This window comes from Schistocerca serialis, chromosome 2, assembly GCF_023864345.2.
Source record: "Schistocerca serialis cubense isolate TAMUIC-IGC-003099 chromosome 2, iqSchSeri2.2, whole genome shotgun sequence".
Taxonomy (NCBI): domain Eukaryota; kingdom Metazoa; phylum Arthropoda; class Insecta; order Orthoptera; family Acrididae; genus Schistocerca; species Schistocerca serialis.
Window position 1 is genome coordinate 670,073,152 of NC_064639.1, and position 16,229 is coordinate 670,089,380.

General features: G+C 45.4%; 1 protein-coding gene across 1 annotated transcript in view; it reads right to left on the reverse strand.

Moving 5' to 3' along the window:
- Window positions 1-16,229, reverse strand: part of LOC126456318 (uncharacterized) — a 1,428,646-nt gene that overhangs the window by 614,442 nt on the left and 797,975 nt on the right. The window contains exon 5 of the mRNA XM_050092069.1: window positions 3,693-4,181. Within this exon, the coding sequence (XP_049948026.1) occupies window positions 3,693-4,181 (489 nt within the window). The remainder of the gene's footprint in view (window positions 1-3,692; window positions 4,182-16,229) is intronic.

The following is a 16,229-nucleotide window of genomic DNA, read 5'->3' on the forward strand; positions in this document are numbered from 1 at the left end:
TAATGTCCTTAGGTTAGTTAGGTTTAAGTAGTTCTAAGTCTAGGGGACTGATGACCTCAGATGTTAAGTCCCATAGTGCTCAGAGCCATTTGAACCATTTGTTATCATTTCATGTTCTCCATATCCACTGTTGCAACAGTAAATCCTGAGTGAATTGGAAACCTCTAAAAGGGTGTACTAATTTTTTCCATCTGTGTGATAACAACAACAAAAACAACAACAACAGCAATAATACCGGCTACAAAGCCTAAGAATTACCCTAATCACCAAAGCGTACATACATTTAAATTTCGTGCCATGTTTGTCATTGCTAGGGCCCGAATTTTAATGGCAAGTCGTATTTTCCTGACTGGACTTAGGATAAATTTAGTTCATGCACGAATCCAGATATTGTAGGGGGAGAGAAAAGTATTTTTATTGTGAATCTTAAGTCATAATTACACCTTTTTTTGTACTAGCTCATATTTCGGCCAAATTTTATCATAATAGGTCATATTTCGGCCAACTTCTTTCAAAAATGTATATATTTGTCGTATCTTTAAGGACACAAGAATATGTGCGCACATGACAGTGTTTCAGGTGACATTGTCACGAATAAACGGCAAAGAGCTTTTCTTGTGGGGCAGTTGCAACTGTACATGTCCATTTTGTAAAATGAAGAAAACGGCCAACAGTTACCGAATCAACAACCTTTTATTGCATACGTGACTATTTACGAAATAGTTTAAAGTTGTTTACTCCGATGTAAGAAACAATATTACTTAACCATCTGAGGGCTTCCTCGCCCCACTGCTGCTATGCTATGGCTCTGAGCACTATGGGACTTAACATCTACGGTCATCAGTCCCCTAGAACTTAGAACTACTTAAACCTAACTAACCTAAGGACAGCACACAACACCCAGCCATCACGAGGCAGAGAAAATCCCTGACCCCGCCGGGAATCGAACCCGGGAACCCGGGCGTGGGAAGCGAGAACGCTACCGCACGACCACGAGATGCGGGCCCCACTGCTGCCATGAAACAAAAATTCTGCTTCAGAACAATAAAAAGGTGACATAAAACTCCATAAAAATTTTTCTCCTATGCCACCTGACCGGGCACACTGACAGGAGAACTACGTAATAATCAAAACTATTATATCATTTTCCTGTTAGTGTTTCCGGTCGGATGGCACAGGGGAACGGATTTTATGGAACTGTATGTCCTCTTTGTACTCTTCTCACACGGAACTTTTGTTCCATGACAACAACTGGGTGAGGATGACCTCAGACTGATATAATTTTTTACAACAAATGATGGAATTTTAACTGTTCTGAAACCGGTCGCGTATGCAATAAAACATTGTTGATTCAGTAGCTGTTGGCTCGTTTCTTTAATTAAAATCCGGGCCCCACTTATTACTTCTCTAATGAAATATCTTCCACATTTTTTAAAAATTATTCCACATCCGCTTGGGCCATTTCGCTTAGTATCTGTAGAACAAACATTAGCATAGCTCTTTTCTTCGTAAATGTTGCACACATTATTGCTTTATGACACGTTCTACATTCTTGCGGACCATCACCCAAGAGGTCTACTGAAAAAAGTGTATTGATCTAAATTACTTTCATACATACGTACTGACATTTATCAGGCCTCGTAGGGTGAGGACCGTTCTAGACACAGGGAAGCGTCCCTGAGCTACTATGCACCAAATCGCTGAATTGTTGCTATTAGGCGTTCCCTTAAGTGCGTAGAACAACGCAAGCTGCAATTAAATTACAGCACAATTAATATAAAATAAGACTAAAAACTCGTTCTAGGTGCCAGCGTTAAAACTATAATGCTGTATATCTCGTTGTCATTGCTAGGCAGAAGGTGGACTTGCAGCAATCAACTGTCTCTTTTCTTGACGACCTCTGCTTTATTTTTCAATAGATACGCATCTTACACACACTCAGCAGCGTAGCTGTGGTATGGCCGGTGGGGTGAAGAATCGTCGGAAGCAAAAGAAAAGAAGAGAAATGGCGAATAGGAGATGGAAGAAGAAGAAGAAGAAGAAGAAGAAGAAGAAAATTAGGTAAATTCGTCGGTTTGGACTATGTTGAGCAGCAATTCCGTAAGAAATTTTGGAAATTTGTGGTAAGGTCTTATGGGACCAGACAGGTGAGGTCATCGGTCCCTAGGCTTACACACTACGTAATCTAACTTAAACTAACTTACACTAACGACAACACACACACCCAGGCCCGAGGGAGGACTCGAACCTCCGACCACGCTGACCATAACAAGTCGTCTCAAGATCGCTCAGCTACCCCGCACGGGAAATTCCGTAAGACACATGCTTTTGGTTCATGGATTCCAGATCAGATGGAGCCACTTTTCGTTTTATTTGTTACGGCTTTGCTTGATTTCATCGACTATGAAACAATGAAAAAGTAACATTGTTTTTGTTGCAAGCAATGTGATTATTTGCGGGATGTTGTTCCATGTTTCGAACTGTCGCACACAAAATATAATTATTGAAATGTGTACCTTTTATTTAACAGTAAATCGATGTAGACCTTAAGAAAGGAAAAAACAGGCGAAGTAGCGTTGAGCATCGAACAACAAATACCTTCTGGTCAAAAACAGTTTGAAAAGCTTGTAGAGGTGCTGCAGGGTAGGTTGTGCCAAGAAATAATTGCAACGAAAAAATCGATACTTTGCACCGTTTATAAGTTGATTAGCATCGAAGTTAGCGAATCTGGCCGTTGCGCACGTAAAATCAAGTGCCGCACCAGTATTAGTGCCAATTGTTCTCACAGCGTAGGTGATGGTGCACGAGACTGATGAGCTTTTGGCTCAGGTTCGATCCTTACTACCGTCCCAATTTTTGCATCGCTCTCCTGTTCGGTTTTCGGAATCCTAACGAAGGGCGGGTCGCTTGAATTTGCAAGTGCAGCTACGTGATCGACTAACTTCAATGGTAATTAACTGGCAATCGGTGCAACATACTGAATTTTTTTCTTAAGAATTATTTGTTGGCACAACCTAATCTGCAACACTCTTACAAGCTTATCAATTTGTTTCTGTCCAACCTTAGATGTCGGCAGGAGGGTATTGGAGAGAGCCGCGCGGGTTTAGCCGAGCGGTCTTGGGCGCCGCAGTCACGGGCTGTGCGGCTGGTCCCGGCGGAGGTTCGAGTCCTCCCTCGGACATGGGTGGTGTGTGTTTGTCCTTAGGATAATTTAGATTAAGTAGTGTGTAAGCTTAGGGACTGATGACCTTAGCAGTTAAGTCCCATAAGATTTCACACACATATGAACATTTGGATTGGAGAGAGTATCGGTGTGTGTAATGTCGGGGAGGAGAGAAGTAGGTTTAAAGTTTAGGCTTTCCTTGAGCGCTCTTTACCCCAGATACGCCACTACCTATACTTCCCTCGCTGTTCACTTTTGGACTAAACTAGAATATCCAATCTCTCCCGTTTTTATACTTTCACTTACTTTTTGCTGTTATTTGGCATAAGTGTTATAAGCACCTAATATGTATTTATCTGTTCTATTCCAATAACTTGTAATTCCAACTTTTTAAAAAAAATTGTAATCCGGTGCTTCTGGTACGAACGCTGACGTAGACGATAGCAGTCAGGTATGCACCAGAGAAGACAAAAGCCCACAGAGTAAGGAAATTACCGAACGAGATGAAGCAAGAATAGGGGTCACTTACCTGGGTAGCAGCGTAGAAATGATGCGCTCAGCCTCCTCGGGAGGCGGCGGTGGGTGTGCCGCCGAGGCCGCCACACCGCCGGGGGCGGCCGGCTGTGCGGGGGCGGCGGCGGAGGCGGGGGCGAGTGGCAGATCGAGCGCGAGCTTGGCGGGGCGGCGGCCGTTCATGCTCATGTAGCCGTCGTCCTCCGACTGGTGGCCGAGCGGGCTCTCGGGCACGCGCGCCGCGCCGCCCCCGTCGCCTTCGGCGTCGCCGTCCGCGTCGGCCCCGCCGCCCCCGTCATCGGCGGCGCCGCCCCCGGGCAGGCCCTCGGGAGGCTGCGGGGAACCTCCGACGCTGGAAGCCGCCGCTGCCGCGGTCTTGCTGGGCGGGCCGGCCGCCACCGCCCCAGCCGCCGCCGCCGCCGTCGCGTTGCCGTTCTCCAGGTCGTCGAACTCTGACAGCACGCGGTCCAGCAGCTCCAGCGATCGCTGCACCTCGTCCCCGCCCCTGCGGGAACACACGAAACGGGACACGTAAATGGGGTGCGTCTAGTAGACCACGCGAGGGCGAGCAGTTTGCGTGCGCGCCGTCCACTCTATGCAGACGTTGTTTATGCAGCTGCATCCAAGGGACTATGAACCCCCATTCCCGATTCTTTGCGGGTGTATTCAGTGGTATATATAGATTGCTGTTTGCTAAACGTGTTGCTAATATACTTAGCAATAAACTAAAACGACATGCCTGATGCCACAAGTCTTTTTCTTTTCTTCACGCTCCGGAAGACCTACAACATGATACACGATTAGGACTTCATGGGGATAACTGGTCCTTTATTACGCAATCGAAGGTTCTTTGTTGCTTTTTAGGGAAAATGAAGCCGTTGAAGAAACCTTCTCGCCCCTGTACTCTTTAATACATACACCAAAGACCAACTAAGGGCTATTGTTGTTGTCTTCAGTCCAAAGACTGGTTTGTTGCAGCTCTCCATGCTGCTCTATCCTGTGCAAGCCTCTTCATCTCCGAGTAACTACTGCAACCTACATTGCTCTGAATCTGCTTACTGTGTTTGATCTGCTGGTCTTCCTCAACGATTCCCCTCCCCCCTCCCCCACCCCCCATGCTTCCTTCCAGTATTAAATTGGTGATCCCTTGATGTCCCACAATGTGTCCTATCAACCGATCCCTTCTTTTAGTCAAGTTGTACACAAAGTTCTTTCCGGGTGGGAAGGAGCGCCTGGTCCCCGGCACGAATCCGCCCGGCGGATTTGTGTCGAGGTCCGGTGAACCGGCCAGTCTGTGGACGGTTTTTAGGTGGTTTTCCATCTGCCTCGGCGAATGCAGGCTGGTTCCCCTTATTCCACCTCAGTTACACTATGTCGGCGATTGCTGCGCAAACAAGTTCTCCACGTACGCGTACACCACCATTGCTCTACCACGCAAACATAGGGGTTACACTCGTCTGGTATGAGACGTTCCCTGGGGGGGGGGGGGGGGAGTTCCACCGGGGGTCGAACCGCACAATAACCCTGGGTTCGGTGTGGGGCGGCGGAGGGGTGAAGAGGACTGCGGTAGTCGTCGTGGGGTTGTGGACCACCGCGGCTGGGGCGGGGACGGAACCTCTCAGTCGTTTCTAGGTCCCCGGTTAACATACAATACAATACAATACCACAAAGTTCTCTTCTCGCCAATTCTGTTCAGTACCTCTTCATTAGTTACGTGTCCTGCTTCAGCATTCTTCTGTAGCATCGCATTTCGAAAGCTTCTATTCTCTTATTGTCTAAACTGTTTATCGTCCATGTATCACTTCCACACACAGCTACAATCCACACACTTTCAGAAAGGACTTCCTGACACTTAAATCACCGCCCATGTGACCGAGCGGTTCTAGGTGCTTCAGTCCGGAACCGCGCTGCTGCTACGGTCGCAGGGTCGAATCTTGCCTCGGGCATGGATGTGTGTGATGTCCTTTGGTTAGTTAGGTTTAAGTAGTTCTAACTTCTAGGGGACTGATGACTTCTGATGTTAAGTCCCATAGTACTTAGAGCCATTTGAACCATACCCGATGTTAACAAATTTCTATTCTTCAGAAACGCTTTTCTTGCCATTGCCTGTCTATATTTTGTATCCTTCCTACTTCGACCATCATCTGTTATTTTACTGCCCAAATACCAAAACTCACCCATTACTTAAAGTGTCTCGTTTCCTAATCCAATTCCCTCACAATCGCCTGATTTAATTCAACTACATTCTATTATCCTTATTTCGCTTTTGTTGATGTTCATCTTATATCCTCCTTTCAAGACACTGCCCATTCCGTTCGACTGCTCTGGCAAATCATTTGCTGCCTCTGACAGAATTACAACGTCATCGGCAAAGCTCCAAGTTTTTGTTTCTTGTTCGTGGACATTGATTCTTACTTCAAATTTTTCTTGTTTGTCCTATACTGCTTGCTCACTATGCAGATTGAATAACATCGGGGATAGGCTACAACTCTGTCTCACTCCCCTCTCCACCACTGCTTCCCTTTCGTGCCCCTCGACTCCTATAACCGTCGTCAAGTTCCTGTACAAATTGTAAATAGCCTTTTGTTCCCTGTATTTTACCCTTGCCACCTTAAGAACTTGAAAGAGGGTATTCCAGTCAACACTGTCAAAAGCTTTCTGCAAGTATACAAATGATATAAACATAGGTTTGCCTTTCCTAAACCTATCTTCTATGAGAACTTGTAGGGTCAGTATTGCTTCGCGTGTTGCTACATTTCTCCTGAATCCAAATTGATCTTCCCCGAAGTCCGCTTCTACCAGTTTTTCCATTCGCCTGCAGTATTTTGCAGCCGTGACTTATTAAACTGATAGTTCTGTAATTTTCACACCTGTGAGCCGAGGCCTATCACGCACAAAAGCTTCATATACGCAGACGATCCTGCTTTAGTAACCCAAGTAAAGAAGTTTGAGGAGGCTGAACAGCACTGAGAACTTTCATTGAGTATTATGGTAAGATCCGTCTCTGACCTATTCCTGAGAAAACTCTGGTCTATGCCTGCCACCTCCGAAACAGATAGGCAAATAGAAAACTGAAAGTCAATTGGGAGGATACCGAGTAGGATAGCCCTTCACGACTAAATACCTTGGCGCCACTTCAGACGAGTCTTTAACACACCAGAAACATTTCTTTACACCAAGTTAAAAGTGTCAGCCCAAAATAATGTCACGCAGAAACTTAGTGGCAGTAACTAGGGGCCCAACGTCAGGCCCTCAGAATATCCACCAGGGCACTCTGTTTCCCTGCAGGACAGTATGTGTGAGCCATTATGGTACAGCTCTGGCCATGCAAAGCAAGTGGACGTCGCTCTGAATGAAACTGAACGACTAATTACTGTACGTCTGACACCGACACCTACAGACAAGGTTTCATTCCCTGGGAGGCACTGTGCCACCGGATATTAGTCGTAAAGTGGCTGCAGACGTCGAAATGAAAAAAGGTTGAACTAAATCATTTATACCCTCTCCACGGTCAACCACCAAGACCTAACTTGAAATATAGAGGAAGTTTCTTTTGTTCAACGTCGGCACTAATTATGTCTCCACGTACTGCCAGAGAATAACTTTGGGCAGCTACATGTGACATCTTCAATCGTGGATGAAACCTGCTGAGTACGTCCGTCTGGAGGTACTGTAGATTGGTCCACCTGCATATCACTGAAAGAACTAAGATCAGGTGTTGGAAAAGCAAAAGATAATCTTGTCATATCAGGGCTTTCCGAAGGACTGACTGAATTTTAACGCGGAGGAGAACAGACAATGGATCGCCTGTGCCTTGAGCCATGTAGTGATGAAGAGCTGATGAAGGCTGAAGTCCGTGCAGTTGCAGTTGCTCAATCCTGGGTGGGGATCATTTGGTTCATTATCTAAACTATGTAAATCGTGTAAAACTATGTATATAATTGTTTCAGAAGTATCCCTTAATATTGTACAGACATCTGAGGCAGAGTCTTATACAGTATATGTAAAGTTTGTTGGAGGTCGCTAAGTTCTCCCATTCTCAAATACTCCATGAGAATAACCTGGGTAATTTTCATGCCGTCAGTTACGCTGCCTCAAACACATATACACAGTTTCTAACTCTAATGCTCGATTTGTTGTGTTAAACCTCTAACATGAGATTATACTTCTTAGTGAGTAGATTATGACAACATTTCAAATTTTTAAATTCTTTGGGTAACTGTGCAATATATAGAAATTCTAATTTCTGTTGCTCCTGGAAGCTGTTAGATACGCAATCTGCAACTGAAACTGTCGCCTGCGACAGCTCTCTCGTAATATACCGGGTGATTCTGATTAAACTGACGGCGTTCCGAGTGCTACAATGCAGGCTGTGTACTTCGCAGGACGCTGATATACGGTAGGTATGGTCATTAATCGGTGCGCTCTCAGGGTACATTGAAAAAAACAACAGTTTCACTCTCTGCCGCCAGGTGACAATATGACGCTGTAAGCAGTCAGAATGAGAAATGTTTCCTGTTTCGACATGCTCAGTACGCTGTTGGTCGCTTGGCGATACATGTTTATTTCTTTTGTGAAGCGACTGTTGGTGTAAAGGTTTAAGAAGGTTGAAATTTTTCGTACGAAACGCAATGGCTATTGAGAAGAAAGACAGTGCGCTCCTGGCAAAGTTGTTTTATCGGAACGGCAGCAAAGCAGTACTGATTTGCGGGAATAGGGCCGACAGAAACGGATGAAAAGAAGTCCCATGCTAATCTGCGTGCTGAAGAATATGACAAAGAGATTTGAAGAAACGGGTGAATTAAGTGGAGCAGCAGGGGGAGGGAAGCACCCCATTCCCATGACAGTTATTGATGAAATTGCTGTAGCTATAGCTCACCTTGCAACACATGCCTCAAATTTTTCAGCCTGCGCTCGAGCTGTGTCACGGGAGTTATCTCTTTCCTGGTCAATAGTTCAAAAGACTTTGCCGCGCATTTAACACTGGTATCCCTCCGAGATTCAGAATGTGCACCAAGTGGAGCCTCAATATAGGTTAGAACGATGTAACTTTGTCCTTCGTTTTTTGGCATACATGGATCTGAGAGATATGTGGTTGGGGATATTCTTTGGACGGACGAGTCGCGTTTTACTGTGCATGGTGCTTTGAATACACAGAACTGCCGCTTATGGGGTTCTACTCCGTCATATGTTGTGCAGGATCATCCAGTTCACTGAACTTATGCCATTATGTGGTGTGGTCTCACAAGCTCCTTCATTCTGGGTCCGTTTTTCTTCGGGGAGATGACATCTCGCGAGCCTGTTATGTGTACAGTGACATCTGCACGTTATAAGAACCTCCTTATGCACACGTTAGTCCAGCTCTGAAAAAACTCAACTGCGTCGACACCACTATTTTCATGCAAGATAGGGTGACACCACATGTCACTTGCCAGGTGAAAGATTTGCTTCGAGAAATCTTTGGTAACAACCGCACCATCTCTAGGTCATTTTAAGATGTGTGGCCTTTCAGGTTCTCTGACCTAAAACCATGTGACTTTTCATTGTGGGGATACTGATTTAAAGGATAGCATACGACGACATATCCCTCTGAATACACCGGAAATGCTGCGAGCAGCTGTCGACCATGCCGTGTTACGCGTGCAGCATGTTGCTGGGTTGGGAGACCATAGTGAACACATGTTTTAACTTTTGACCATATCCTAATAAAACGACACAATCACCATTATCGTTTCCAGATGACGTAAGCTGGGTTGCCTATCTTAACCCTTTCATGGTTAAAATTTATGTTGCATATATTTGAAAAATAAGAGGTCAAAAATTGTATTCCTTTGTGTTAAATAATATATTCCACTATCAAAAAAAATTCAAGGTGACGGATTTTGAAAATTGGTGAAGTGGGACACATGTGTTACATGAACCTACCTCGATCAATTTTTTTATGTGAATCTAGGGTTTTCAGTGTTGAATTTTTAATTTTAGAATGATTTTACAAAATGACAAAGACGGAAAAAGTATAACAAATCAGTACCAAAACACATTTATTCTCCTGACGGTGAAAAACATGAAATTCGCACAAAAGTTTTCAACATAACATCTGAAGATGGCTTGGACATACAAACGTAGAACTATGTACGAACCAGCAGAATTACTGAAGTATATCTGTGACGTATATGAAAACACAGTTAATCACATCAGATATTCTTCGAATGGAGAAGACATTGATTTGATCTCATTCTCGTGAAACAGACCCACAGTGCCACGTACAAACACACGCCGTCCCATTTGATCGCTCACAGCCTTATATATATTCATTCCGTAGTTCGTAGTATTATTCTGCAAGTTCCGAAAGCATCTCGCTACATGATAGAATCAGACAAATATGAGATATAGAAGTCCAAAAGCTCAAAACTGCGTATTACTTTAGTGGGACGTATGTACCGCATCAACTACGAAAGGGTTAAGGTGCAAGCAATATTTTCCAGGCCAATTTTATGTTGGCCTAGCTGTATAAATGTTGAAGTTTATCTGTATATTAGTGTTGTAATGCAGACGTGTTTCCTCTTGTTGTTCCTATATCTATAAAGCATAACAGAGGTGGAAATGCTTATCTATCTCAACAGTGCCTAGATGAGTGTAGATAGACGGCTGATGACCACACTAAGGCTGCCCAGCAGAACAGACTCGGAAAGATCTGGATTTTAAGCGAGACACCTATCGCTTCCACCATCTGACCGTCTTTTGCTCGTTACTGCATGATCACTTCTACAGGTCAACAATTTTCTCTTTGGTTAGGGACACACAAAACGAAGAGACATTGTACTGTATGCCATTGTTAGCCTTTGCTATGTCAATGAAACTAATTAAAATCTGTGACGGGTAATTTAGTACCTTGCCTTGTAATTATTATGTTGATTTGATAATGGTACCGATTTCAAAGTACAAAACATGCTTTATTGCTTATATTAATGAGATAAATTCTTATCTTAAACATGACTGCGGATCAGCAACTGTATAAATGTGAAGAGATTGATGAAAATCAGCCAACCAGTTGCAAAAAAAGGTGTATTAGCCCTTGATCTAGATTTCGACGTTTCTAAAAATATCTTCTTCAGAAGAAGTAGGCTTTGTTGCATCACATGGTGGTACATCACATTAGCTGAAGCCGAGCGGCTCCTGTTATAATGAGACAAGGGATTTTCGTACGTCATTTGCATCGCAGTGCGTCATCTGCAGCCACAGAATTCGACGTTCGCTACTTGGGGAAAAAAAGGAAGGAGAGTAAAAGGAAATAAAAACGGGTGCGAAGTGTGGAGCGCGCTATTTGTCATTTCTTTGTCCTTTTACGAGTGTCTCCGCCCTGGGCCACACACTCTCACTCCAGGCAGTTTGACCCCACCCGATTCCTCTGCTCCAACGACCGCATTACACATCCCACATGAGAATTCCGCACTCAATAAAACGAGGAATCGAGATAACTTTTTACTGTCCGCCAATGAAATGTTGAGGCAGCAGTTGGGGGCGCTGGTAAGGGCAGAGGGGAGAGGGTGGGGGGGAGGGGCTGGTTTTCTGTCGATTTTACCGGTCGTTACTTCCCCCACCGCCAGTTACAACAGCGAGAAGCAAGAGATGTGTCGTGTCCGTGTCCAGGTTTTACAGCAGAGGGCGTCGAGTTACTGCTTCAGTCTGACAGCGAAAGATGCGAGTGATTCCCTGCGGCCGACATCCCGTAACAGCTACAGTCTCAGACATTAAAGCAGGGGCAGGGGTCACCCAGGGCAGTGACAGTAACTGCAGAACCTAACGCTGACATGGAACCACATTATATCGAACAGCTTATGACATGCTCTCAACGAGGACAAAATCTGCGACTTTCATTCGCTGCTAGAGCTATAACGTAAACCTTTATGGTAACAAAACATAGCCGATTTGGACCTTAACTATCGCGAATACGCATTGCTTTGCGACTATAGAGGAGTTTTGGGACACTGCACCAATAATTCGTACTTCAAATCTCGCGCAGCAACCACGAGTCCGCCGAAGAAAAATGACGACGCTGACGGGTTGCTGTGACGTTCAGTTTCTTACAACTTCCCACTCTAATGCTGAAACGTTTCCTTCGCTTTTCGTTGGAACACTGAAAACTTTGCCCGCATAAATCTTTCTCTTTACAGATCCAATGAAAACAGCTACTCATTTTTTATTAATAATATGCTGATTACATTGTAGTATGACAGAATTGATCACATTTACCTTAGATGAAAGGTTATAACCAAGATACTGACAGATGATAAGGTTATTTCTAACGTAATTTCAATCACCTGCCCTGTCCAGATGATGAATCGATCTCTAAAGTCAATTATTTGTTCCAGCTATAGCCTACCTTACCTTACGCATCTCAAATGAAAGTTTTGCTGGCTCATCTCGCAACTCACTATCATCTGTATCCCACCTCTCGGTTTCTTCCCATACAGACATCCTTTCCCGTAAAACATCCTCTACAATACTCGCCACATCCCAGTCCCTACCCAGAACTGTCAGTACCCCCGTCATATCATCCTCTTAATTCAGAGAATCTATATTACATCGCCAATTTTTATTTTTTAAAATTATTCTTATTACTGTAGAAATTTTATGTAATCCAAAGGCTAAAGAGTGGCAGTGGGCCACTGGCAGCCTGCTCCCAGTGGGGTCTATGCAAATAACTGTTAAATAAAAGAAGAAAGATTTTGAGGTTACTTCATAAGCAAGAAATTTTGCTTGACGAAGCCAGCAGAAGAAGCGCTGAGCAACTTCTCTTTGCAATTTTAGTCCGGTATGGCATTGCCAGAGGACATCAGATTCAGTTCGTCGTCTGTCACTGTTGTCCGAAAATACCGCCTGTGTTATCGACCTGAAAATTCCCTATACTACGAAATTGTTATGGGTTCTGTGGCCACTTTTTGATAAATTCGATGTTGGCTTCTGTCTCGGGTTCTCCGACCGGCATTTGTTTGATGATTTCTCCGAAGTTTCGGCAGCATGAGTGGCTGGTATCGTCAAAGCTTTTCTCTCCATTGCTGGTGGGATCCCTATACTACCTGATTGGGGGTCTTTACGGGCAACGTTTACTACGACCTTTTCTATGTGAAGCTGGGAGATGACGGATACGTAGCGAGCATTAAGAAACGATCACAAATTCACTGGAAATAGCCCGTACACTCAGGTGACCACGAGACAATGGAGATCTGTTCGACGTAAACTCTTTAACTGAGACGCCCCAAATCTTTATAGTTCTCGTTACAAAACCGAAAAACCTGGATCTTTCAGGCACTAAAACTGGATAAAACTTCCTAAAGCTAAAATAATAAGTCATTCATTTGTTTCGTCTGTCATAATTCCTGTCATAATAGCTGGACAAACAGTGCACTCGAGGGAAAGAAACGGAGGTTCATAGAGCTGGCGTGTGGTCGATAGGGCCCTTGCCACATCTAAACTCATAATTACAGTCTGGTATTTTGATGGCTACTATAAGCCACAGACGTTTTTGGATAGAAAATGCGTGAATGATATTAAGTGGAGTGTACTCTCTAGCAGTAACTAGTGGGAACCACCTGACGAGCAGCTGGCTCGAAGAAATGTTATGGGATTTACACAATGCGATCCGGCGGCAGTCTCGAGAGCCACATACTGAACAAATCCGTCGGAAAGTACTGAAGAATCACAGTGTTTATTACTATTAGCTACATACTAGAGGGTGGCCAAAGCAAAACGGACCCGTAAAATACTGACAATGCGACTGAGGCGCTATTGGCCTTCGTTAATAAACATTACATATGATGCTGGACAAGATCAGTGTTGCCGACGACGCAGCTCTATGTTCTATTCATCAAACAAACTGCGAGACACACGTAGCAGCTCTGCCTCAGGGTGAGCAGGAATAGCACTTTCAGTGTTCTGCTGTATCTCTTCCAGAGTGTGAAGGTTCGCTGAGTACGCCTGACCCTTCAGTTTGCTCCACAGGTAAAATGCAGAGGGAGACATGTCAGGTGATCAGGGTGAGTAGGACACTGCAGTGTAGTTGCTGACTGTGTTCTTCTCACTAAATACCTCAAGCACAAGTTGTGAAGGCTGTGCGTGCCGTTGCTCCATCTTGCTGAAAATACACTCCTGGAAATGGAAAAAAGAACACATTGAGACCGGTGTGTCAGACCCACCATACTTGCTCCGGACACTGCGAGAGGGCTGTACAAGCAATGATCACACGCACGGCACAGCGGACACACCAGGAACCGCGGTGTTGGCCGTCGAATGGTGCTAGCTGCGCAGCATTTGTGCACCGCCGCCGTCAGTGTCAGCCAGTTTGCCGTGGCATACGGAGCTCCATCGCAGTCTTTAACACTGGTAGCATGCCGCGACAGCGTGGACGTGAACCGTATGTGCAGTTGACGGACTTTGAGCGAGGGCGTATAGTGGGCCTGCGGGAGGCCGGGTGGACGTACCGCCGAATTGCTCAACACGTGGGGCGTGAGGTCTCCACAGTACATCGATGTTGTCGCCAGTGGTCGGCGGAAGGTGCACGTGCCCGTCGACCTGGGACCGGACCGCAGCGACGCACGGATGCACGCCAAGACCGTAGGATCCTACGCAGTGCCGTAGGGGACCGCACCGCCACTTCCCAGCAAATTAAGGACACTGTTGCTCCTGGGGTATCGGCGAGGACCATTCGCAACCGTCTCCATGAAGCTGGGCTACGGTCCCGCACACCGTTAGGCCGTCTTCCGCTCACGCCCCAACATCGTGCAGCCCGCCTCCAGTGGTGTCGCGACAGGCGTGAATGGAGGGACGAATGGAGACGTGTCGTCTTCAGCGATGAGAGTCGCTTCTGCCTTGGTGCCAATGATGGTCGTATGCGTGTTTGGCGCCGTGCAGGTGAGCGCCACAATCAGGACTGCATACGACCGAGGCACACAGGGCCAACACCCGGCATCATGGTGTGGGGAGCGATCTCCTACAATGGCCGTACACCACTGGTGATCGTCGAGGGGACACTGAATAGTGCACGGTGCATCCAAACCGTCATCGAACCCATCGTTCTACCATTCCTAGACCGGCAAGGGAACTTGCTGTTCCAACAGGACAATGCACGTCCGCATGTATCCCGTGCCACCCAACGTGCTCTAGAAGGTGTAAGTCAACTACCCTGGCCAGCAAGATCTCCGGATCTGTCCCCCATTGAGCATGTTTGGGACTGGATGAAGCGTCGTCTCACGCGGTCTGCACGTCCAGCACGAGCGCTGGTCCAACTGAGGCGCCAGGTGGAAATGGCATGGCAAGCCGTTCCACAGGACTACATCCAGCATCTCTACGATCGTCTCCATGGGAGAATAGTAGCCTGCATTGCTGCGAAAGGTGGATATACACTGTACTAGTGCCGACATTGTGCATGCTCTTTTGCCTGTGTCTATGTGCCTGTGGTTCTGTCAGTGTGAACATGTGATGTATCTGACCCCAGGAATGTGTCAATAAAGTTTCCCCTTCCTGGGACAATGAATTCACGGTGTTCTTATTTCAATTTCCAGGAGTGTATATAATACAGCTACTTAAGCTCTGGGTGTTGATCCACATGCCGGTTAGCATTAAAAGTTCGATTAAAAAAATCGTGTAACGACTCGGACACCAGATATTGTGCAACTCACACCACTTCTGAGATTATGCAACGGCTCTCCAAAGTACTGATGCGGATTTTCTGACGCATAAAGGTGCATGTTATGCGAGTTCCCATTATCTGACAGGCTGGACCAGGACCCAAAAGTCCTGCTTTCACTTCACTCAGAAAACACCAGCAGAACTCAACGCGCGAAATTTCACCTGAAGGCTTTAACTCATGCTGAACAGTAAATTTCTAAAGATGCTTTCTGGTAATGTTTCGATACGATGATCTCTTAGTGCTCACTTACACACATAAAAACCATTGAAATTTTGTCGGATTTTGTTCCAGCTTTCCTTCACTCGAGAAATGATTCTAGTATTCGAACTCTTTTGGATAGCTACAGTTTTTATTAGCTACAGTGCCCGCTTCGCGCCTAAGTTTTGCGTTGTAGACTTTCTGGAAACTTTGGAAAAACACTTCCATTCTTAAGCTCTTACACAGATAGTTCCACACACGTTTTCCACTAATCGTATTTAATACGTGCTGTTTTATGGTGAGCGCCATTGTCTGTTGTATGCAGCTGGTCACTAAACTCGTCTCCTCTTCTCACTGACTCAAACGTTATGACACAGTGAAGTACTGGCGACAGAGCATCGGGAGATGCGCACCCACAGATACGTGACAGCAACTAATTGGTGCATCTAAATCACGGTTTCCAATATTTCTGTGATGATCAGTCGTCCTTTTCTTTTGCAAGGGCTATTTCCACGCAAGTCACAAACTTAATATCCTAAGGTCAGGTCATCGTGACTGTGGAATGCAAAGCAGAAGTTCATGTATTTATTATAACAGATAAAACAGTGACCCGAATATAGAATAAATTTCCTTTACTTTACGTGTGTGGTCACAATTTTTTTGTCA